The 24,598-nt window shown below is 44.3% G+C and overlaps 1 protein-coding gene across 3 annotated transcripts; it reads left to right on the forward strand.

The window, feature by feature from the left end:
- The first annotated feature begins 1,611 nt into the window (after nt 1–1,611).
- LOC311150803 (afadin- and alpha-actinin-binding protein-like) lies at nt 1,612–20,559 on the forward strand. 3 transcript variants are annotated; one of them, XM_084188336.1, is made up of 14 exons: nt 1,612–1,801; nt 5,617–5,735; nt 5,905–6,077; nt 6,327–6,539; nt 6,832–6,942; nt 7,202–7,337; nt 7,496–7,571; nt 7,696–7,888; nt 8,739–8,910; nt 9,168–9,307; nt 10,170–10,343; nt 14,938–15,055; nt 15,163–15,319; nt 18,877–20,559. In XM_084188336.1, the coding sequence occupies exons 2-14, from the start codon at nt 5,693–5,695 to the stop codon at nt 19,043–19,045; spliced, it is 1,875 nt and encodes a 624-aa protein (XP_084044462.1). In that variant the 5' UTR covers nt 1,612–1,801; nt 5,617–5,692; the 3' UTR covers nt 19,046–20,559. The 3 variants fall into 3 exon arrangements, with proteins under 3 accessions (XP_084044462.1, XP_084044461.1, XP_084044463.1); XM_084188335.1 differs by having other exon boundaries at nt 1,654–1,801; nt 10,167–10,343; XM_084188337.1 differs by having other exon boundaries at nt 1,654–1,801; nt 10,167–10,343; nt 18,886–20,559.
- Nucleotides 20,560–24,598: the final 4,039 nt, after the last annotated feature.

A 24,598-nucleotide genomic window follows, 5' to 3' on the forward strand; every position in this document is an offset into this window, starting at 1 on the left:
TCCCAGTTCCGGGCTGGATTGACAGCATGGCCAATGTTGAATGTTTATCATTTTAAATTTGGAAAAGAGACCCTTAAACCCAGAATTGGGACCACAAACCCACTCCACTGAATAGCAGGCTAGTGATTGCTTTGTAATGCTTGCAGATAGCCACTGATTCCTTCCAAACCACTCATTGTTGAATTTGCCATTTCCAACTTGTTGTGTAATGTTTATGTCCAATGGCCGATGAGCACCGACATGTTTTATCTATAATTTCTCTTCATATGACAAGGATTAAAAAGGATTTGCCAGTAGATTGTCGACTTGATTCATGATGATGACTGCTAGCTAAGATTTTGAAAGTATGATGTTGACATGATCAGTCCAATTAAAGCTACTGTAGATATAACGTGATTTGACGTCATTTTATCTGTGGCCAATGCCCTTGAGCCTTCTTGGACGGGCACTTCTCATGTAACTCTATGGCAGCACCCAAGGGGCTTGCATTTTTCGAGCTCTACTTTTAGATTTGGCAGTAACGTGGTGTCCCCATGAGTGACAGAACACTGTGCCAATCACGGCGCAACTAGAGAACATTACCGACCCCTAAGTTCCGTATTTTCCGCTGGCTGTCCCACCACCACAGAAAGCACTGCGCTAGGCTGAAACACCTGCATTTTGGAGCTGCCTTACTCAAGAAAGCAAAAAAGAGATAATGTTGTATGCGGCTGTATTTATGATTCATCACTCCAGAGAACGCGTTTCCACTGCTCCAGAGTCTTTACACCACTCCAGCCGACGCTTGGCATTGGGCATGGTGATCTTAGGCTTGTGTGCGGCTACTCTGCCATGGAAACCCATTTCATGAAGCTCCTGACCAACAGTTCTTGTGCTGACCTTGCTTCCAGAGACAGTTTGGAACTCTGTGGTGAGTGTTGCAACCGAGGACAGAAGATTTTTACACACTACTTGCTTCAGCACTCGGCAGTCTGGTTCTGTGAGTTTGTGTGGCGCAGCATAGCCGTTGTTGCTCCTAGATGTTTCCACTTCACTATAACAGCACTTACAGTTACCGGGGCAGCGCAGAAATTAAACGAACTGACTTTTTGGAAAGATGCTATCCTATGATGGTGCCACGTTGAAAGTCACAGAGCTCTTCAGTAAGGCCATTCTACTGCCAATGTTTATATTTTGAGATTGCATGGCTGTGTACTACATTTTATACACCTGTCAGCAAGGGGTGTGGCTGAAATAGCCGAATCCACTAATTGAAGGGGTGTCCACATACTTTTGTATATATAGTGTATAATCACTCATAGGTAGGCTAAATGCACCTGACAGCATTCCTAATTTGCATAAATGTCATTGGGACGTCCAACTCTGACGTCACCCCATTGAAGTTGACAGTTAAAACGGTTAAAAAAAACTGTTAAATGTAAAGGTAAGGGTTAAGGTTAGGGTTTAGGTTAGGGACTTCCCAAGGGATCATATATAGCCCTAACCTTTGCATAAATCGTCCGTCAAAGGAACGAGGGTTGTGCGCATGATCCAATACAGCGGATTGATACTGGTTGCTTGACAACGCGCTCGCCAATGACGGTGGTGTTTGTTTTGAAGCTAAGAAGAGGTGGACTTAAAAAAATCAACCTTTGCCAATGTGGGCTAGTTTGGTATTCACTGTCAAGAACTACTTAGTTAGCTAACTATAGCTAGATAGAGACGCATTTCACATTGTAGCCTTCTTGAATTGGCATCGAGTTGGTTTGGCAGGCAGGCTAATCCAATATAATCCATCACTCCACGTCGGACCCAAAATCAAGTGAGTATCCACATTAAATTAACGCCGGCATTCAGCAATGACATGTCATAGCTAGCTAGCTAGCTAGCTAACTTTGTTAGCTACAAAAATATTTTGCATCGTTTCATCAAAACCTAGCTAGCTACTAGTACTCCAGCAGCTAGCTAACGATACTGATACTGTAGTAGCTTTCTACATGGCTAGCAAGCTAGTTAACTAACTTTAGCTAACTCTAACTTAATTTTCTAGCTAGCTAACGTTATCTCGCGAAGTGTTTACGTTTTCAACTGAGCACCTGTTTGTTTACTGATCTCACTTGCAGCATCGCAATAAGATGATAAAAAAATATCGTTTGGTGTGTTGATAGTAACGTTAGGCTATAACTGTATATTCACCCAATGTCTGATAATGTCAACGCTAAAATGTTTGCTTCTTGTCAGTTGCCTGCTCTTATTGAATTCAGATTGCTTTTTGGACATAACATCGGGACATAACTGTCTCTTATCTGCACTCACTCCCATTTAACTTTGCCCTATGTCACACTTTAACCAAAACAAGGGAGTTACAGAGCCACATCCACTCACTGTGCCTCCATCTGAATTTAGCTTTGGGACACAACCAATAATTTTGGACACAACATTGGGAGTCTGTGTATTAGGGAGTCCAACCAACACAGACTCCCAATGTTGTGTCCAAAATTATTGGTTGTGTCCCAAAGCTAAATTCAGATGGAGGCACAGTGAGTGGATGTGGCTCTGTAACTCCCTTGTTTTGGTTAAAGTGTGACATAGGGCAAAGTTAAATGGGAGTGAGTGCAGATAAGAGACAGCTATGCAGCCTGGGTAAATGGATAAGGACGCCACATAGCTACTACCACTGTGGCTCGATTTACCTTCTACTCAGGTGCTATCACATGCAGTAGCAGTGCGTGGTTAAAATCACTGAGGAAGCCAAGCCGGTAAAAAAGCCATATTACACCCTATGTTGTGATAATTGCGTTGTTTGCTCCCATTCGTTCATACACCACCGTGATCAAATCAAATGTATTGGTCACATACACATGGTTAGCAGATGTTATTGCGAGTGTAGCGAAATGATTGTGCTTCTAGTTCCTACAGTGCAGCAATATCTAGCAAGTCATATCTAACAGGTTCTACAACAAAAACCTAATACACACAAATCTAAGTAAAGGAATGGAATAAGAATATATAAATGTATGGATGAGCAATGTCATTATCATTATCAGAGTGGCATAGATAGTTTGATGCAATAGATAGAATACAGTATATACATATGAGTTGGTAATGCAAGATATGTAAACATTAAAGTGGCATTATTAAAGTGACTAGTGTTCCATTTATTAAAGTGGCCAGTGATTTTCTAGTCTGTATGTAGGCAGCAGCCTCTCTGTGCTAGTGATGGCTGTTTAACAGTCTGATGGCCTTGAAATAGAAGCTGTTTTTCAGTCTCTCGGTCCCAGCTTTAATGCACCTGTACTGTCCTCGCCTTCTGGATGATAGCGGGGTGACAGGCAGTGGCTCAGGTGGTAGTTGTCCTTGATTATCTTTTTGGCCTTCCTGTGACATCGGGTGCTGTAGGTGTCCTGGGGGGCAGGTAGTTTGCCCCTGGTGATGTGTTGTGCAGACCGCACCACCCTCTGGAGAGCCCTGTGGTTGTGGGCGGTGCAGTTGCCGTACCAGGCGGTGATACAGCCCGACAGGATGCTCTCAATTGTGCATCTGTAAAAGTTTGTGAGGGTTTTAGGTGACAGGCCAAATTTCTTCAGCCTCCTGAGGTTGAAGAGACACTTGTGCCTTCTTCACAACACTGTCTGTGTGGGTGGACCATTTCAGTTTGTCAGTGATATGTACGCAGAGGAACTTAAAACTTTCCACCTTCTCCACTGCTGTCCCGTCAATTTGGATAGGGGGGTACTCCCTCTGCTGTTTCCTGAAGTCCACGATCATCTCCTTAGTTTTTTTGACGTTGAGTGAGAGGTTATTTTCCTGACACCACACTCCGAGAGCCCTCACCTCCTCCCTGTAGGCTGTCTCATCATTGTTGGTAATCAAGCCTACTACTGTTGTGTCGTCTGCAAACTTGATGATTGAGTTGGAGGCGTGCATGGCTACGCAGTCATGGGTGAACAGGGAGTACAGGAGGGGGCTGAGCACCCACCCTTGTGGGGCCCCAGTGTTGAGGATCAGCGAAGTGAAGATGTTTCCTACCTTCACCACCTGGGGTGGCCCGTCAGGAAGTCCAGGACCCAATTGCACAGGGTGGGGTTGAGACCCAGGGCCTCAAGCTTGATGATGAGCTTGGAGGGTACTATGGTGTTGAATGCTGAGCTATAGGCCTAGTCAATGAACAGCATTCTTACATAGGTATTCCTTTTGTCCAGATGGGATAGGGCAGTGTGATGGCGATTGTATCGTCTGTGGACCTATTGGGGCGATATGCAAATTGAAGAGGGTCTAGGGTGACAGTTAAGGTGGAGGTGATATGATCTTTGACTAGTCTCTCAAAGCACTTCATGATGACAGAAGTGAGTGCTACGGGGCGATAGTCATTTAGTTCAGTTACCTTTGCATTATTGGGTACAGGAACAATGGTGGCCATCTTGAAACATGTGGCCAGCTGGTCTGCGCATGCTCTGAGGACGCGGCTAGGAATGCCGCCTGGGCCGGCAGCCTTGCGAGGGTTAACACGTTTAAATGTCTTACTCACGTTGACCACGGAGAAGGAGAGCCTATAGTCCTTGGTAGCTGGCCGCGGCGGTGGCACTGTGTTATCCTCAAAGCGGGCAAAGAAGGTTTGCTGCACCCGGACAACCCACAGTTGAGCTCAGCTCAACGCTGATTGGCTAATTATTTTATTTAAAAAATGTAACAAGGGAGGCCAAATGCTTGCTGGCATCAATCAATCAAATGCTACGGCGGCAACATGTTATTCTCTTTTGGTCCAGACAGCATCAGATACATGGGCTACACATACTGAGACAGAGGGGCGCTGTTTCCCTCGCGCGGTTGATTTCTCCAGTGAGATTCAGCCACTTGCGAATTGACGGAAAATTCTGAAAACGCAGAGAGAGACGAAAGATACATTATTTTATAATTTACACATTTTTATTGGTCAAATATTTGGGAAAGCCTGGCTTCCCTTGGCATCCATGAATACATGCCACTGATCACGTGTTGCCCAAGACTATCAAGACAGTCGGGTCTACTATACTTAAGTCTACAATGGAATGCACACCATGTTTAAACAGAGCACAAGAACTGCCCCAGGGGCCTATTTAAAGCGGAGTTGCGAGAGTGTAGAATGTGGTTCAGCTTGTTGCACCAGGAAAATCTTAGCATCATATTATAGAGTCAAAGGGATCTGACCAATGGAAGGATCATACTGAGGAGGCCCTCTTGAATAACGTGTCTGCAGTTGCGTCTATTGTTAAAGCTATTTTTCTCAAACTATCTTAGCATTTTGAATTCAGTGACATTGTTAAACCTTGCACACACCACACAATGGCACTCCTGTGTGTGTGTGTGTGTGTGTGTGTGTGTGTGTGTCTAAAAGCCTCCCTCTGGCATACAGTCACACACATTAGCCCAGTTGAAGTTAACATGCAAACCCTCTTTACTCAAGCTCAAAGTATAATTCTACTACAGTCCAGTGTAACAGCCAAGGCCTGAAAGCCCTACCCCACCCACCCCCAACCCGTCCCATGCTGGCACGTCACATGGATGATGTTTAATCCCGCATGGTGTTGAAGAATTGACCCAGATTATCCTGCATTAGACTCTTATGTCATTGGCTTGCTGCTTGATGCTCTATTTTAGGATTGTGTTCCAGTGAGAGGAGCCTCCGGTTGGTCTGTCTCACGGATGATCCCTACTGTCCTGACGCTGTGTTGGCATGGAAGACTGGTGGACTACAGCAACTATAGAGCCATCAATAGGTAAGTTAATTCAAATGGGGTCTCTGATGGGGAATTGTTTGTTTGATTTTATGGGATGTATCTTTGTGCCCTAATTTTAGAACAACATTTTAAGCCTCTTAGGCAGCCTGTTTGCGTCAACTCCTAATGTATCAATTGGTTGTTATCTCCATTTCCCTACTGTGTTTAGAAAACCATGAGATCTCCGGCATAGCAAGACTGATGATGTCCCCCTCGAGGCATCATAAAAACCTTCCTACAATGCACTCCTCCACAATGCCACTGTCTAAGAGTTCCTACAATGTGTTAAGTGCCTTCTGCACTGAGGACAATGTTCCCCAGTGTATCTCTTACATCAATCAGGTACTGCACCATTGAAATGGCTATTATATAGGCTACATTTAGAAAATCAATACTTTCCCAATACTCTGTGAAAGTAGCATTGTGTAATGTGCTGCTTGCTTGTTTATATAGCCAGGTATCACTATTCTTTTTCACTACTTGATTTGAGGTTTTGTGTATCTGAAGCTTCTTCATTTATCTCATGTAGTATGCACTGAATCCTCTAAGCACTAACCTATTTGTCTGCTCTCTTTTTTGGGCCTTGTACAGGAGATGGACTCTCTGGGGTTCTCCTCAGCCTGTATTGAGGCCAGCTCACCAGAGGGAAGCGGGGGGCTGAACACGGTGCCAGCTCTGAACGGCATGTATGAGCTGCTCCAGATGCAGCGCCGCAGCCAACGCAGCCTGCAGGAGCAGGAGACGGAGAGTCTGAAGATCTCCAGCGCCCTGGAACACCTGCAGATCACCAACTCCAGACTCAAGGTCAGGCAGTCTTTCCCATAGATCGTTTTCCAGACAGGGTGTATGTTGTCAATAGAACACTAGCATGGGGAGCTAGGTTGGGGCGCCTATAGAATGATAGGAGAAACACTGAGACGGGGGGTTACCGCAACAACACTGCCAGTCATGTTTCCGATGTACAGTACAGTGACCTTGGGTGAAAGGTGCTTGCTTACTGCTTATAGTAGAACTTGTTATGGTCTTGTCTTAGTCAAGGTGAGCCCATTCACATACACTAGGCTATATAATGTCAGGTACATTTGTTTGTTCCCAGGATCAGCTGGAGCTCTCTAAAAGAGAGAAGTCGGGACTGCACGAGGCAGAGAGGCAGCTGCAACTCAAAATCAAGACTCTGCAGAACTGCCTGAAAACCGAAAAAGATGAGGTAAAAACGTTGTAATAAAATTGTTAATCATTGTACTGTATATTTAATGATGTGCTTATGTAACTGCAAGCATCCATGGGAAATGTAGTTTGTGTGTGAGCCTGTAAAATCATGTCTGACAACCCTAATCAGGGTCGTGTTCAGTAGGGCACACCGTAGCAAAGCATTATGCAATGGAAAAATAATGTGTTCATGTTGGACAAGTTCAGGTAGTACCTCCCTGTTTCAAAATGTTTTCTCCCTACTGAACACACCCCAGGTGCAGAAGCTCCAGAGCATCATCGCCAGCAGAGCCTCTCAGTACAACCATGACACCAAGAGGAAGGAGAGGGAGAGCACCAAGCTCAAAGAACGCCTCAACCAGCTACTGGTGGACAAGAGGGATAAGAAACTAGGTAGGGGTGCTGGAGCATGGTCTCAAGACATAGTTTCCTCCTTATTCCAAAGGTTGTTGGAAATGTGAAAATCTTTGCAACCAAGTATCCTTTATTTTTATTTTTATGATAATGTAGGTCTTTATAACAAGTCCCTCATTTTCCTTTATCTCTACTAGCGATTGATGTATTGAACTACTTGGGACGGGCTGATGGAAAGAGAAGCCAATGGAAGACTGGAAAGGTGGAGGCCAGGTAGCAACACTCATCTATCTGAACCATGTCTGTTTTAAGTGCATTCAACTCTTAATGCAACAAATCCTACATAGCTTTGCAGAAGCCACTTTGATGGGTGTGTGTTTATTTGCCATTACTGTAGACATGAGGGGGAGATGTACAAGTCCCTGCTGAGTGACTATGAGGGTCGTCAGAGAGCCCTGATGCTGGAGAACGCTGAGCTGAAGAAGGTGCTGCAGCAGATGAAGAGGGAGATGGTGTCCATTCTGAGTCCTAGTCCTAGGAAACCCTGCTCCAGCTCCAGAGGAGACCGTGTGGAAGACAGCCTAGAACAGGTACAAACAATATCTGAGTACCAGTAGTCCCCTAGGTTTTTATTTGGGTTTTTTATGTGACAATACAGTGAGCGCCAAAAGTATTGGGACAGAGATACATTTAAATAAGAATAGAATATGTTTCTAAACACTTCTACATTCATGTGGATGTTACCATGATTACGGATAGTCCTGAATTAATTGTGGATAATGATTGAGAAAGTAATGAGTGAGAAAGTTAGACACATAAATATCATATCCGTAATCATGGTAGCATCCATATGAATGTAGAAGTGTTTAGAAACATATTCTATTCTTATTTACAAAATGACACAACATTATTTACCATTAATTTCTATTAGGCACAAAATAATCTGAAACAAACAGCAAATGCATCCAAGAAGTTTGTGGAGTGACAGTCTTGATATAATCATTGCGTGCTAGGAATATGTGACCAAATACTAAACCTTTGACTACTTTAAAACACATAAGTGATTTGTCCCAATGTTTTGGTCCCCTAAAATGGGGGGAGGGAGACTATGTACAACATTTTTTGTAATTTCTAAACGGTTCACCCGATATGGATGGAAAAAATAACCTCTCACTCACTGTTTGCACATTTCAAATTCAAAGTGCTGGAGTACAGAGCCAAAACAACAAAATATGTATCACTGTCCCAATACTTTGGAGCTCACTGTAGATGGATAACCTAATTTATTTTGATAATACTCTTACAAATGTAAATCTTGAATTGCATCTTCAGTTATGTAGTGCCTATCCCAAGCTCTCTAAGCACTTTACATTATGGATGGGAGTGACATCTGGCTAACATTGTGAAGATAAGAAGAAGTGATAATTGTTTTGCCTTCAGGCCGGCTCAGACAGGGATAAGGAAGTTGGCGACTGCAGTAGAGAGACCCTGGACCAGTCATGTGACCACGCCAGGGAACAATCCTGTGAGCACGCCCGGGAGCAGCTGACCAATAGCATCCGGCAGCAATGGAGGAGACTGAAGAGCCACATGGAGAGACTGGACAGCCAGGGTACAGACATCATCACATCACCCATATTATCATAGAAGTTGACAATAAATCTGTAACTCAGTAGTTATCACTGGTTTTCTCTGGGCATTAACTGGTGTTACATGTAGGTACTGTAAATTACCAAATCAATGTATGGCTGACTGCCATAAAATTACTACCAGTACTGCTGCATTTTAAACTATTCTGCTGCCAAAAAATTATATATTTTCTCACAGGGAGCTTTCTTCACCATTGATCATAATGTGTTGTATCATCAGCCTTACTGGTGCAGCAGAGCCAGCAGCGTGCTGGTAAAGAGCTGGTCCCTAGACAGATCCATGAGGAGGAGATGGAGAGGATGAGACTGGAGGTCCAGCAGTGTAAAGACTTCATCCAGACCCAGCAGCAGCTCCTACAGGTTAGTTAAACCCACAACGCAACACAAGGCTCTCTTTTCAAACCGAGCTACAAATATCTACAGTACATCTGTTTTTATTGCCTTGAATTTGAGCCTTACTAATCTTGTTCCCAGACACTTCTGACCAAATGTGTGAAGAGTCTGGTGGACCAACGCGTCGAACTTGGCCTTCGTTAGCCAGTACAGAAAGACCGGGAGAATGTCCTGGTGCATAGGCATTGGCTTAATCTACCAACCAATCATCTCCCACAAACACCTTCACACTAACCCTCCCCCGTACACTAGCACACCACAAGCACAGAGCCACGCCTCGCAGTCGTGTGATTCGCTAAAATTAAATGATGACAAGTACTTTACTCAGTAAGGTCACTTCCATGGAATTCAATGGTATAATATATAATAATATGCCATTTAGCAGACGCTTTTATCCAAAGCGACTTACAGTCATGCGTGCATACATTTTTTTTTGTGTATGGGTGGTCCCGGGGATCGAACCCACTACCTTGGCGTTACAAGCGCCGTGCTCTACCAGTTGAGCTACAGAGGACACTCCCTCTAAGGCCAACTGTGAACCATTGATGTACCAGGGGTGTAATCATTAGTTCAAACAGTCTTGTAACTAAAACGAGAGTTAGTATTGGACAAATTCAGGTAGGTCCCTCTCCATTTCATTAGCTTCCATTTTAAGAAACGTTTTACAACAGAATTGGTGTAATGAATATGCCCAAGGCTTATATGTGCTGTGCGCAATAGCCTGGGATGAGGTTAGTCTAATAGACCCTTACAGGAGTTATTCAGTCAAATGTTATGTCTGTTTCCTCTTCCTCGTGTGTGTCCACGTTTGTCTGTGTGTGTGCAGCAGCAGTTCAACTCTCCCTGCTATGATGATGAGACTGCTGCTCTTCTGAATGACTGCTACACTCTGGAGGAGAAGGAGCGTCTCAAAGAGGAGTGGAGGCTCTTTGACGAGCAGAGGAGGAACTTTGAGAGGGAGAGAAAGAACTTCACTAAAGCTGCCATTCGCCTTGGACATGAGGTATCCATTTTATTTTTGGGAAGTTCTCAAGATGGAAGAATTACACTGCTCAAAAATATTAAGGGAACACTAAAATAACACATCCTAGATCTGAATGAATGAAATAATCTTATTAAATACTTTTTTCTTTACATAGTTGAATGTGCTGACAACAAAATCACACAAATTATCAAATCGAATTTATCAACCCATGGAGGTCTGGATTTGGAGTCACCCTCAAAATTAAAGTGGAAAACCACACTACAGGCTGATCCAACTTTGATGTAATGTCCTTAAAACAAGTCAAAATGAGGCTCAGTAGTGTGTGTGTGGCCTCCACGTGCCTGTATGACCTCCCTACAACGCCTGGGCATGCTCCTGATGAGGTGGTCTCCTGAGGGATCTCCTCCCAGACCTGGACTAAAGCATCCGCCAACTCCTGGACAGTCTGTGGTGCAACGTGGCGTTGGTGGATGGAGCGAGACATGATGTCCCAGATGTGCTCAATTGGATTCAGGTCTGGGGAACGGGCGGGCCAGTCCATAGCATCAATGCCTTCCTCTTGCAGGAACTGCTGACACACTCCAGCCACATGAGGTCTAGCATTGTCTTGCATTAGGAGGAACCCAGGGCCAACCGCACCAGCATATGGTCTCACAAGGGGTCTGAGGATCTCATCTCGGTACCTAATGGCAGTCAGGCTACCTCTGGCGAGCACATGGAGGGCTGTGCGGCCCCCCAAAGAAATGCCACCCCACATCATGACTGACCCACCGCCAAACCGGTCATGCTGGAGGATGTTGCAGGCAGCAGAACGTTCTCCACGGCGTCTCCAGACTCTGTCACGTCTGTCACATGTGCTCAGTGTGAACCTGCTTTCATCTGTGAAGAGCACAGGGCGCCAGTGGCGAATTTGCCAATCTTGGTGTTCTCTGGCAAATGCCAAACGTCCTGCACGGTGTTGGGCTGTAAGCACAACCCCCACCTGTGGACGTCGGGCCCTCATACCACCCTCATGGAGTCTGTTTCTGACCGTTTGAGCAGACACATGCTGGAGGTCATTTTGCAGGGCTCTGGCAGTGCTCCTCCTGCTCCTCCTTGCACAAAGGTGGAGGTAGCAGTCTTGCTGCTGGGTTGTTGCCCTCCTACGGCCTCCTCCACGTCTCCTGAGCCACTTGTTGCCCTCCTACGGCCTCCTCCATGAGCTGCACTACCTGAGCCACTTGTGTGGGTTGTAGACTCCGTCTCATGCTACCACTAGAGTGAAAGCACCGCCAGCATTCAAAAGTTACCAAAACATCAGCCAGGAAGCATAGGAACTGAGACGTGGTCTGTGGTCACCACCTGCAAAACCAGTCCTTTATTGGGGGTGTCTTGCTAATTGCCTATAATTTCCACCTGTTGTCTATTCCATTTGCACAACAGCATGTGACATTTATTGTCAATCAGTGTTGCTTCCTAAGTGGAAGTTTGATTTCACAGAAGTGTGATTGACTTGGAGTTACATTGTGTTGTTTAAGTGTTCCCTTTATTTTTTTTGAGCAGTGTACATTTTGCCAAGTTGTCACTTAAAGGCCCAGTGCAGTCAAATTCAATTTTCCTGTGTTTTATATTATTCCATACTATGAGGTTGGAATTAGGGCTGTGGCGGTCAATACATTTGATTGTCAAGCAAAAACCTGACCGTTAATTAAGATAAACACATTTAGCATCTTCTGGCTTCCACGCATAGCCTACAAGCCACTGATGCAGACCTTTGGAACATCTACCATCTAAGAAATCAATGTAATATAACCTACACCATCACAATAAATCCATTATTTATTTTAGATAGGTCTAAAAAAAACATGAAGCCTGTTTCAGAAAAACAGAATAGCATACTCTGAGTTATTCAACAACCTCTCCCTCAATGTGAGCAAGACAAAGTAGCAGATCGTGGATTACAGGAAAAGGCGGGCCGAACATGCCCCCATTAACATCGATGGGGCTGTAGTGGAGCGGGTCGAGAGCTTCAAGTTCCTTGGTGTCCACATCACCAACAAACTATCATGGTCCAAACACACCAAGACAGTCGTGAAGAGGGCACGACAACACCTTTTCCCCTTCAGGAGACTGAAAAGATTTGGCATGGGTCCACAGATCCTCATAAAGTTCTACAGCTGCACCATCGAGAGCATCCTGACCGGTTGCATCACTGCCTGGTATGGCAACTGCTCGGCATCTGACCGTAAGGCGCTACAGAGGATAGCCCAGGACCTATATACTAGGCGGTGTCAGAGGAAGGCCCAAAAAATGGTCAAAGACTCCAGTCACCCAAGTCATAGACTGTTCTCTCTGCTACCGCACGGTAAGCGGTACTGGAGCGCCAAGTCTAGGACCAAAAGGCTCCTTAACAGCTTCTACCCCCAAGCCATAAGGCTGCTGAACAATTAATCAAATGACCACCTGGACTATTTACATTGACCCCCCCCCCCCCCTCTCCATTTGTTTTTACACTGCTGCTACACGCTGTTTATTATCTATGCATAGTCACTTTACCCCTACCTACATGTACAAATTACCTCGACTAACCTGTACCCCCGCACATTGACTCGGTACCGGTACCCCCTGTATATAGCCTCGTTATTGTTATTTTGTTACTTTTTATAATTTTTTTGTTAAGGGCTTGTAGGTAAGCATTTCTACACCTGTTGTATTCAGCGTATGTAACAAATAACATTTGATTTTAGTTGCCCTGATCTGGCTATGCCATATGGCTGTGGGCTACACTAGTTCATATAGCAGAAAAGATTTGCTTAGAATTCCGTGGCATTAAGCCTCCCAAGTGGCGCAGCGGTCTAAGGCACTGCATCGCAGTGCTTGAGGCATCACTACAGACCCGGGTTCGATCACGGGCTGTGTTGCAGCTGGCCGCGACCGGGAGACCCATGAGGTGGCGCACAATTGGCCCAGCGTCGTCTGGGCCAATTGTGCGCCTCCTCAAGGGGGAGGGTTTGGCCAGCCGGGATGTCCCTGTCCCATCGCGCTCTAGTGATTCCTGTGGCGGGCGCATGCACGCTGACACGGTCACCAGTTGTACGGTGTTTCCTTTGACAAATTGGTGTGGCTGGCTTCCAGGTAAAGCGAGCAGTGTGTCAAGAAGCAGTGCGGCTTGGCAGGGTCGTGTTTCGGAGGGCGCATGACTCTCGACCTTCGCCTCTCCTGAGTCCGTACGGGAGTTGCAGCGATGGGACAAGACTATAACTACCAATTAGATATCACGAAATTGGGGATAAAAAGGTGTTACATTTTTTTTACTAATTCCGTGCCATTATTTTATAGTATGAATAATACAATTGAACAAAGCTGAATAAAATAAAAAGGATATTGTCTCCAAACGATTTGAGGGAGTGCGGACATGCGGCTATTCTGTGTTGAGCGGTTAACCAAGAAATAGGTACTCCTATATGCTTAATTTAGAGTTATTAATGTAACTTTAGTTGTTCTACAAACGTTGGGCTATATGTTTTGATTTTTAATACATTCTAAGGCTGCATGGTGCGACTAATGATGATTTGAAAAAAGTCGCATGAAAGGCATGAGCTCTGTTAAGTTTTTTGCGCTGGCTGTACACACTTCATCAGTCTCTCATTCACAATTTGACAAGCACTTGATAATGCCTTACATTTCCGGCCTGCTAATATATAATTCACAAGTGATATGCTAATATTGTCACCCATCAAACTATTCTTGATTTAATCTTGTCTTTACATAAACCAAATAATATATATATATGTGTGAAATGTGTTTTGATTTAGAATGGACCATTATTATTATGCACGTCTCGAAACGGGCAGGGGAAAAAAGTCATCTATGCACTTAAATAGTAAATGGAGGACGCTATTCCCATGGTTCATTTTCATGCCATCCTGTTGTAAAGAGAAGCAATGTGCTTAATAAACAAATATAGTAGGCCTAGCCTATAGAAAGCTGATGAGATCCTATTTTTAAGAGTCCATCACTCTGTTTTCTCACGTAATTGCATAGCCTATAGAAATGTTGCGCAACATGAGCTCATGGGCTCTCATGAAGTGTTTGATTAGATTTTCAATTACATTTGCATTGATGTCAGAGTGATTAGAGGGACAATAGAGTGCTGAGTACCAGGCAGTTAGCAAGTTTGGTAGGCTACTAATGACCATCAGCAGCATCAGAGCTTGGAGAAGCCTAATTACCGTGACGTGGAATTTGTCTGCCATCAAGACTCGTGACCGCCAGTGTGGCAGTAATACGGTCACCTAACAGCCCTAGTTGGAATAATACTGTAAAATTGTGATGATGCCCTTTTTAGTGTAAGAGCTGTTTGAAAAGACCACCTGAAATTACAGCCTGTTTTGGTGGGATGGTGTAATCACCAGGCGGTAAATGAGTTAATAGACCAATAAAAAATAGTTCCAAAACAGGAACAGGTCATTTTCAGTTTCCCACTCCCAGCCAGTCCTTGCAAAATTCTTGTTTCAGAAATTGCTATTTTTGACCATTTTAATGATTTTGACTTTGAGATTTAAAAAAAAAACATCTGCATTGGACCTTTTTTTAATGCATTTTACCCATTTCCTCCATTGTGTTTCCACAGAAAAAGGCTTTTGAGGAAGACCGTGCCTCGTGGCACAAGAATCAGTTCTTGAACATCACTCCATTTGTGGACCGAAAACGACATTCTGCATCAGAAACTCCACGTGCCTTATCAACCAGTAAGTCATATATTTATGCTGCAGCATAGAAAAAAAAAAGTACATTAATATTCTGATGTGTGGTTTGTTTTATGCATGGTTGGTCACAATTGTGTTTTCCTTTCTAGGTAGTGAGCCCGAGATGAGGATCCCATCCACTCCAGCCAGGCTGACCAAATCCCGGACGTACGCTGCATTCTCCACTCCTAAAGCTGCCCCTGTCGCTGGCATGCCCTCCACAGCTGATCTCTACCGCACACTACGCCTCATACCAGACAGCAGCAGGTGCTCTATCCCAGCTCGCTATTGTCATAAAGTCGGTCATTTAGGTTTTTGACACATTTTAGTGATTTAGCAGACGCTCTTATCCAGAGCGACTTACAGTTAGCGAGTGCATACATTTTCATACTGGCCCCCCGTGGGAAACGAACGGCGTTGCAAGCGCCATGCTCTACCAACTGAGCTACACGGGGCCATACACGTGTTTCAAGTTTTATTAGTCGTATGTATGGGATACGCATGGTATACATCGTTTAACGAAATGCTTACTAGCAAGTTCCTTCTCGAAATTGCAACAACGATAAGAAATAATAAAAGATAAGAATACGAACGTATAGTAAATGGCTTAGTGTCAATCAATCTAATGTATTTATAAAGCCCTTTTTACATCAGCAGATGTTACAAAGTACCCAGCCTAAAACCCCAAACAGCAAGCAATGCAGATGTAGAAGCACGGCGGCTAGGAAAAACTCCCTAGAAAGGCAGAAACCTAGGAAGAAACCTAGAGAGGAACCAGGCTCTGAGGGGTGGCCAGTCCCCTTCTGGCTGTGCCGGGTGGAGATGATAAGAGTACATGGCCATTAAGGCCAGATTTTTCTCCAAGATGTTGCAACAGGTCAGTACATCAGGAGTAAATGTCACTTGGCTTTTCATAGCCGGGCATTTCGAGGTTGAAATAGCAGGTGCGGTAGAGAGAAAGAGTTGAAAACAGCAGATCTGGGACAAGGTTGCACGTCCGGTGAACAGGTCAGGGTTCCATAGCTGAAGGCAGAAGTGTTGAAACTGGAGCAGCAGCACGACCAGGTGGACTGGGGACAGCAAGGAGTCATCAGGCCAGGTAGTCCTGAGGCACTGTCCTATGGCTCAGGTCCTCCGAGAGGTGAGAGAGAATTAGAGGGAGCATACTTAAATTCACACAGGACACCGGATAAAACAGGAGAATAACACCAGATATAACAGACTGACCCTAGCCCCCCGGCACATAGACTATTTCAGCATAGATACTGGAGGCTGAGACGGGTCGGGAGACACTGTGGCCCCGTCCGACTATACCCCCGGACAGGGCCAACCAGGCAGGATATAACCCCACCCACTTTGCCAAAGCACAGCCCCCACACCACTAGAGGGATTTCAACAGACCACCAATCTACTACCCTGAGACAAGGCTGAGTATAGCCCACAAAGATCTCCTCCACTGCACGAGCCCGAGGGGGCGACAAACCGGACCGGAAGATCACGTCAGTGACAACCCTCCTAGGGATGGCATGGAAAGCACCAGTAAGCCAGTGACTCAGCCCCCGTAATAGGGTCAGAGGCAGAGAATCCCAATGGAGAGACGGGAACCGGCCAGGCAGAGACAGCAAGGGCGGTTCGTCGCTCCAATGCCTTTCCGTTCACCTTCGCACCCCTGGGCCAGACTACACTCAATCATAGGACCTACTGAAGAGATGAGTCTTCAGTAAAGACTTAAAGGTCGAGACCGAGTCTGCGTCTCTCACATGGATAGGCAGACCATTCCATAAAAATGGAACTCTATGGGAAAAAGCCCTGCCTCCAGCTGTTTGCGTAGAAATTCAAGGGACAGTAAGGAGGCCTGCGTCTTGTGACCATAGCGTACGTGTAGGTATGTACGGCAGGACGAAATCGGAGAGATAGGTAGGCGCAAGCCCATGTAATGCTTTGTAGGTTAGCAGTAAAACCCTGAAATCAGCCCTAGCCTTAACAGGAAGCCAGTGTTAGAGGCTAGCACTGGAATAATTTACATTTACATTTTACATTTTAGTCATTTAGCAGACGCTCTTATCCAGAGCGACTTACAGTTAGTGAGTGCATACATTATTTCTTTATACTGGCCCCCCGTGGGAATCAAACCCACAACCCTGGCGTTGCAAACACCATGCTCTACCAACTGAGCTACATCCCTGCCGGCCATTCCCTCCCCTACCCTGGACGACGCTAGGCCAATTGTGAGCCGCCCCATGGGTCTCCCGGTCGCAGCCGGCTACGACAGAGCCTGGATTCGAACCAGGATCTCTAGTGGCACAGCTAGCACTGCGATGCAGTGCCTTAGACCACTGCGCCACTCGGGAGGTTATAATATGATCAAATGTTTTGGTTCTAGTCAAGATTCTAGCAGCCGTGTTTAGCACTAACTGAAGTTTATTTAGTGCTTTATCCGGGTAGCGGGAGAGTAGAGCATTGCAGTAGTCTAATCTAGAAGTGACAGAAGCATGGATGAGCTTTTCTGCATCATTTTTGGACACTTTTCTGATTTTTGCAATGTTACAAAGATGGAAAAAAGCTGTCCTTCAAATATTATTGATATTACAATAGAATAAGCTGTGTGTGTGAGAAATGTCAATCAGTGTCTTAAACCAGTGCTGGGAAGTAAATCAAATCAGTAGGATAATCACAAATCAAATTTTATTGGTCGCATACACATATTTAGCAGATGTCATTGCGGGTGTAGTGAAATGATTGTGTTCCTAGCTCCAACAGTGCAGTAGTATCTAACAATTCACAACAATACAAATCTAAAGTAAAATATAGAAATATTAGGATCAGCAACTCGGTAGTGAGTGTTGCAACCGACGACAGACTATTTTTATGCGCTTCAGCACTCGGCGGTCCCGTTCTGTGAGCTTGTGTGGCCTACCACTTCGCGGCTGAGCCATTGTTCCTCCTAGACATTTCCACGTCACAATAACAGCACTTACAGTTGACCGGGGCAGCTCTAGCGGGGCAGAAATTTGATCAACTGACTTGTTGGAAAGGTGGCATCCTATGACAGTGCCACGTTGAAAGTCACTGAGCTCTTCAGTAAAGCCATTTTACTGCCAATGTTTGTCTATGGAGTTTGCATGGCTGTGTTAAAACAGTATGTAAACATTATTAAAGTGACCAGTGTTCTATTATTAAAGTGACCAGTGTTCCATGTCTATGTACATAAGGCAGCAGCCTCTAACATGCAGGGATGAGTAACCAGGTGGTAGCTGGCTAGACAGTGACTAAGTTCAGGGCAGGGTACTTGGTGGAGGCTATTTAACAGTCTGATGTCCTTGAGATAGAAGCTGTTTTTCAGTCTCTCTGTCCCAGCTATGATGTACCTGTACTGACCTCGCCTTCTGGATGATAGCGGGGTGAACAGGCTGTGGCTTAGGTCCTTGATGATCTTCTTGGCCTTCCTGTGACACCGGGTGCTGTAGATGTCTTGAAGGGCAGGCAGTGTGCTCTCGGTGATGCGTTGGGCTGACCGCACCACCCTCTGGAGAGCCCTGCAGTTGGGGACGGTGCAGTTGCGGTAATACAGCCCGACAGGATGCTCTCAATGGTAGATCTGTGTAAGTGTGTGAGGGTCTTAGGGGCCAAGCCGAATTTCTTCAGCCTCCTAAGGTTGAAGAGGCACTATTGAGCCTTCTTCACCACACTGTCTGTGTGAGTGGACCATTTCAAATTGTCAGTGATTTGTACTCCGAAGAACTTGAAGATTTTCACCTTCTCCACTGCAAGGCTCTCTTTCCATGTGTTTTGTGATCAACCCTTGTTTGTGCTTTATTCCTCAGCTCTTCCAGAGGCAGTTCAAAGCGAGGGAGCTGGCAGGAGTTCAACAACTTCCACAGTAGAGAAGATCCTCGGGTCAGGTCCAGGGACAGATACGGAGGTGGAGACTGCTGCAGTATCTTCTCGCTAGGGTCAGAGGAAACAGCCTCACCTGAAGACACACTCCAGTGACATATTACTGTGACTCAACAGACCACTCAGATGGCAGTCCATGGCCGTGTTCATTAGGCACCAAACAGAAGAAAATGGACTGAAACGGAAGGACTACCTTGATTTGTCCAATATGTCGCACTCATTTTCATTTCCCATTGGGTGCCCTAATGAACATGACCTATGTTTCAACGCCACCACTGTCTCAGGATGAACAGTGGTACATCGGTGTTCACCAAAACTCGATTCAATCAGAGAGCACTTTAATGAACATGCTGATTTATTTTTCTTCTTTATTTTATATTTCGATTTTTACTAAGCAAAGCATCTCCAAGTCTCTAAGCTTTTGTGAAGTGGCAGCCAAACCTTAATTTGGGTAAATCAGGGTTCTGCTTCCACCAATTCGGTGCCTTTTGATAACTGTAACTTGGTCAACTTTTGTCACATAACTTTAACATTCTGTCACATGTTAATTTTATTTTTTACACTTTTTCCCATCTCAAGAGGTGTTACATTTTACAAATTATTATAGTAAGTGCTTCAGTGCCAAATAAAGTTACAGGGTTGACGATGTCATCTTATATCAGCCATAAATCCCCTTGTGACGGGGAATGGAAGCTTGTTGTGTGCAACAGGGAGTGGCAATTGAATGCAAGCTTCACAATTTTTTTTATTGTTAAAACATTTCTAGCCTGTATCTATGTGTAACAGGGTTGACTTGTTACGCTCGACCCGCTCAGTCTTCCACTACAAAACACCAGAAAATGGCCAAAAATAATAGAACCAGGCCACCTGCTTTTACACTATGATTACTATTAGATGTTCAATGTTTCTTTAGATCTTTTTTTTTTTTAAGGATTAGTTTCACTATTAAAATGAGTTCAGTTCACATAACAGGGTTGACCTTAAAATGAGGGACAGACAAATGAATCACTAATCACATTAAATAAATAATAATATTCAGAAATGGCTGTCAAAGCAACAATAACTAGGGCTTTACAATGATGGTGAAAACTTGGAGAAATGTTGGGGCTAAATGGGTTAAAATCTTCCGAGAAGTTACTGACGGTGCATGGAGGGATATATCAAAATGCTGAATTTTGGCACTTTAGCAAGTCTTTACTCATATTAAAAATAGCATTTATTTTATTTTCCATGCTATGTTAAAGAGCACTTCATTTAATATAACTGGGTTCTAAAATACAAAATGAGTGCACAATTTCTTCTTAAACAGAAAATCCACTCGAACTATCTTTCTGTATTTTTTTTCATTAGTCGACTGTTGATACGGTCCCAAAATGTTTTGCATGTGAAGTTTAAGATATTGGACTTTCAAGAGACTCAAAAGGCACTATTTTCGTGGAACGACCCAGATATTTTCCAATTTGGGAAAAGCTACTGCCTAGTCATGAATGTTTACACATTGTTTTCTCTCCAGATCATGAATATTATTTTAATGAACTTTATTCTAAATGTTTAAAATGTAAAGTGATATGCTGCTCTGAAACTGCAATAAATGTATTTATTTTTATATATCTGACATCTCTTCAACATCTTGTGCTTGGTGTTTGGCACCCCTTAGCGGTTCATGACAGGAGTCATGAAGATGGCGCCGTACTGTATGGCTGCCGTCTTGCGAGCTCCGACCCAACTTTGCTATTATGTAATTATTTTGGCATTTTATCTTTATCTTTTTTTTGCACTAAATGTATCCGTTATCACTTCTTATGATCGATAACTTTTGAACATCAAATCGTCAGTTACTAACCTAAATTCTGGTTTCAACTTCGACTCATCTGCTCTGGGCTCTTAGTGTAGTTCCGACCAAATTTTCGGGCTACCTAAGAGGAATAGCCGGTGAAAAAGAGGCAGGAGAGGGAGTCCTGGCGAGATTAAGGCAAAGGGAAAACCGGCCACCTCTTCCCTCCATTCTATTGGCCAATAGAGTTAATCTTGATAATAAGATGGATGACCTCCGATTGCGGATTTGCTTTCAACGGGACTCTGGTAACTGCAATATTCTCTGCTTTTCTGAAACATGGCTGTTGTGGAAATTCCTTTAGAGGGACATTCAAAGTCAATCTTAAATTAATCATTGTTTATAGTCAGCGCGCTGGAGAGGTTCCAACCAACTCAATGCACCATATGTACGTACACATGCGATCAGGAGCTCTTCCGGGGCAGTCCCGTTAGATCTCTTGTATACAGACAAGTTATATTTGCATGATGTAGCTTATTCATTCATAATTCATCATTAACGTTTGCTTCATTCATGTGACCGACCAATACTGGGTCATGCATGTGACAGACCAATATCTCACGAGGCTTCTCTCTAAGCTGAGACCTTGAAACTGAGATATTGTTCTCAAAACAAGGGTCTGGGCGTACTGCCAAATTGCAGATACTAATAGTGAGGATTCGTTCAATCAGTCACTTGCATGAACACAGACAACGGTATTAGAAAAGCACAAACATAGAACACAGAAATGTATAAATAGAAAAGCACCAACAATTTTCCATCACATGTTTTTCGGACAAGATACCCCCCATGTTTATCCAACTCAATGGATTCACCGAGCGGACAGGACATTGGATTCAGGGAAATCGAGAGGGGTATGCCTCTTCATCAACAGCAAATGGTTTGCTGTCTCTAGCACAGTGGAATACCTGATGGTCAAATGCCTATCCTTCTACCTTCCGAGAGAGTTTTCAGCTGTTATCGTGACTGCTGTATACACAGAGTATACCAAACATTAGGAACACCTTCCTAATATTGAGTTGCACCCCCCTTTTGCCCTCAGAAAGGTCTAAATTCGTTGGGACATGGACTCTACAAGGTGTCAAGCGTTCCACAGGGATGCTTGCCCATGTTGACTCCAATGCTTCCCACAGTTGTCAAGTTGGCTGGATGTCCTTTGGGTGGTGGACCGTTCTTGATACACATGGGAAACTGTTGAGCTTGGAAAAACCCTGCAGTGTTGCAGTTCTTGACACAAACTGGTGTGCCTGGCACGTACTACCATACCTCGTTCAAAGGCACTTCAATATTTTGTCTAGCACATTCACCCTCTGATTGGCACACATACACAATCCATGTCTCAAGGCTTAATAATCATTCTTTAACCTGTCACCTCCCCTTTCATATACACTGATTTGAAGTGGATTTAACAAGTGACATCAATAAGGGATCATAGCTTTCACCTGGTCAGTCTCATGGAAAGAGCAGGTGTTCATGTTTTGTATACTCTGTATATTCCGCCTCAGGACACGAAAAACAACAAGCTGGCACATAACGAACTGTACAAGGCTATAAACAAGCAGGAAACCATGCACGCGTAGGCTGCTTTTCTGGTTGCCGGTGATTTTAATTCCTCATTATTTAAAGACACGTGATGCCAACTTCCATCCACACGTCTCCTTCGTCACTAGGAGCGATAAAGACCACTGTTATTCTACCCACAAGCAAGCATACAAGCCCCCCTTTGGTAAATCAGATTATGACTCTATACTCCTGCTTCCTTTGAAGTGAAAACGTGTTTTTAGAATTTGTTTGCAAATTTATTGAAAATGAAATACTGATCTAATTTACATAAGTATTCACACCCCTGAGTTATTACTTTGTAAAAGCACCGTTGGCAGCGATTACAGCCTTGTCATCTTGGGTATGTCTATCAGCTTTGCATATCTGGATTTGGGGATTTTCTCTCATTTATCTTTCAAGCTTCCATGAGGCGGCGCACAATTGGCCCAGCGTCGTCCGGGTTAGGGGAGGGTTTGTCCGGCCGGGATGTTCCTTGTCCCATCGCGCTCTAGCGACTCCTTGTGGCGGGCCAGGCACCTGCAAGCTGACTTCGATCGCCAGCTGGACAGTGCTTCCTCCGACACATTGGTGCAGCTGGCTTCCGGGTTAAGCGAGCAGTGTGTCAAGAAGCAGTGCGGCTTGGCAGGGTCGTGTTTCGGAGGACGCATAGCTCTCGACCTTCGCCTCTCCCAAGTCCGTAGGGGACTTGGGAGAGGCGAAGGTCGAGAGCCATGCGTCCTCCAAAAATCAATTTTAGAATAAGGCTGTAACGTAACAAAATGTGGAAAGAGTCAAGGGGTCTGAATACTTTCCGATTGCACTGTATGCCTCATCACAATTGTATCTCGGAGATCTATGGACCATTCCTTGGACTTCATGGTATAGTTTCTGCTCTGACATGCGCTGTCAACTGTGGGACCTTGTATAGACAGGTATTTCTTTAAGTCTTCTATGATATCATGGCGGTCCGCAAACAATCGTTTAAGTGCATGCCGCCACCTACTGTGCTAGAATGTATGATCAATCATGATCTGCCCAATTCTGTACTACCATGAAAAAAAAAAATTCTAAACCAAATAAATCCCTAACTTCTACCACACCCTCCCCCAAAACCATTCAACTTTATATCATGCTGAAACACTCCACCCTTAGGATTGTTCAGCATGTCAACAACCATTTCAACAGTAACATCTGTTACCCCCAATATCGCTTTCGCAGTCTCCACAATAACCTTCAACCTGCCATTTCTTCTTTCCACAACCCGAGTCATATTGATAACCTTACCAATAAAAGCGTCCTTTGACACCACACATTCATGAGCACAAGATTTCTGAACAGGCCTCGAAACCATGCCAAGACCATCAGAAGCACCAGCCCCGACAGTAGGTCCACTTACTACAGGTACATCCATGTAAGCTCCATCAGTCCGCACTGTAGTTCTACCAATCTGTTTTATGGCCTCTGCATATGATACATCATATTGACTGATCCTTTATCTTTGAGCCTCTCTCTTTACCTGGCATCCACCAAATGCTACACTGTTCTCCCCACAATTACAGCACTTAACCTTCACATTGCTTCCACATTCACCGTAATCATGTGCTCCTCCACACTTGGCACATCTTTTCTTTCCTTTACACTGAGCAGCTACATGTCCCATTCTTTGGCATTTCAAACACTGCAGTGCATATGGGACAAATTCTCCAACATTGAAACTAAGGAATCATATCTGTACTTTTCCCGGCAAGACTATCTCAAACCTTAGCATCACTGATAGCTTTCACTTCTTTGACTTTATTTCCTACTGATCAACCTTTTGGCCTCAATCACTCTGCCTCCCTTCACATTTTTCACATTTTCTTTAACCAGGTACATGGCTTTTAATCTTCATCCCATTAAGTTTTTCCATTTTCTAAATCTTCCTTTGCTGAGCCTGGCTACCACACAATATTAACAATCCACCAACTTTTTCTCCATTTCGTCTGCACTACTCGCAGCCATTTCCCATTAACCTCTTACCACATTTATGCAATAGCGAAATAAGATTCAACAATATCAAACAACTCTCACTTGTGGTCAAACAATCGGTCTCATTAGTTTCTAGTTGCCTCCTTACACCGTTCAACCGAGAAGTGTCTTGCTCTCTTCTTTCTAAGTCATGTCCAAACAATTTAATTGACTATAGGTGGACTCCAATCAAGTTGTAGTAATGTCTCAAGGATGATCAAAGGAAATTGGATGCACCTGAGCTCAATTTGGAGCGTCATAGCAAA

This window comes from Coregonus lavaretus (assembly GCF_964263955.1).
Source record: "Coregonus lavaretus genome assembly, chromosome: 23".
In the NCBI taxonomy this organism is placed as follows: domain Eukaryota; kingdom Metazoa; phylum Chordata; class Actinopteri; order Salmoniformes; family Salmonidae; genus Coregonus; species Coregonus lavaretus.

Excerpts from the sequence above, each read along its gene's own strand:
- LOC311150803 (XM_084188335.1), top strand. The coding sequence starts at position 5,693 with ATGGAAGACTGGTGGACTACAGCAACTATAGAGCCATCAATAG. Across the intron at positions 6,540-6,831 it reads TCACCAACTCCAGACTCAAG|GATCAGCTGGAGCTCTCTAA; the intron begins GTCAGGCAGTCT and ends GTTTGTTCCCAG. Across the intron at positions 7,338-7,495 it reads CAAGAGGGATAAGAAACTAG|CGATTGATGTATTGAACTAC; the intron begins GTAGGGGTGCTG and ends TATCTCTACTAG.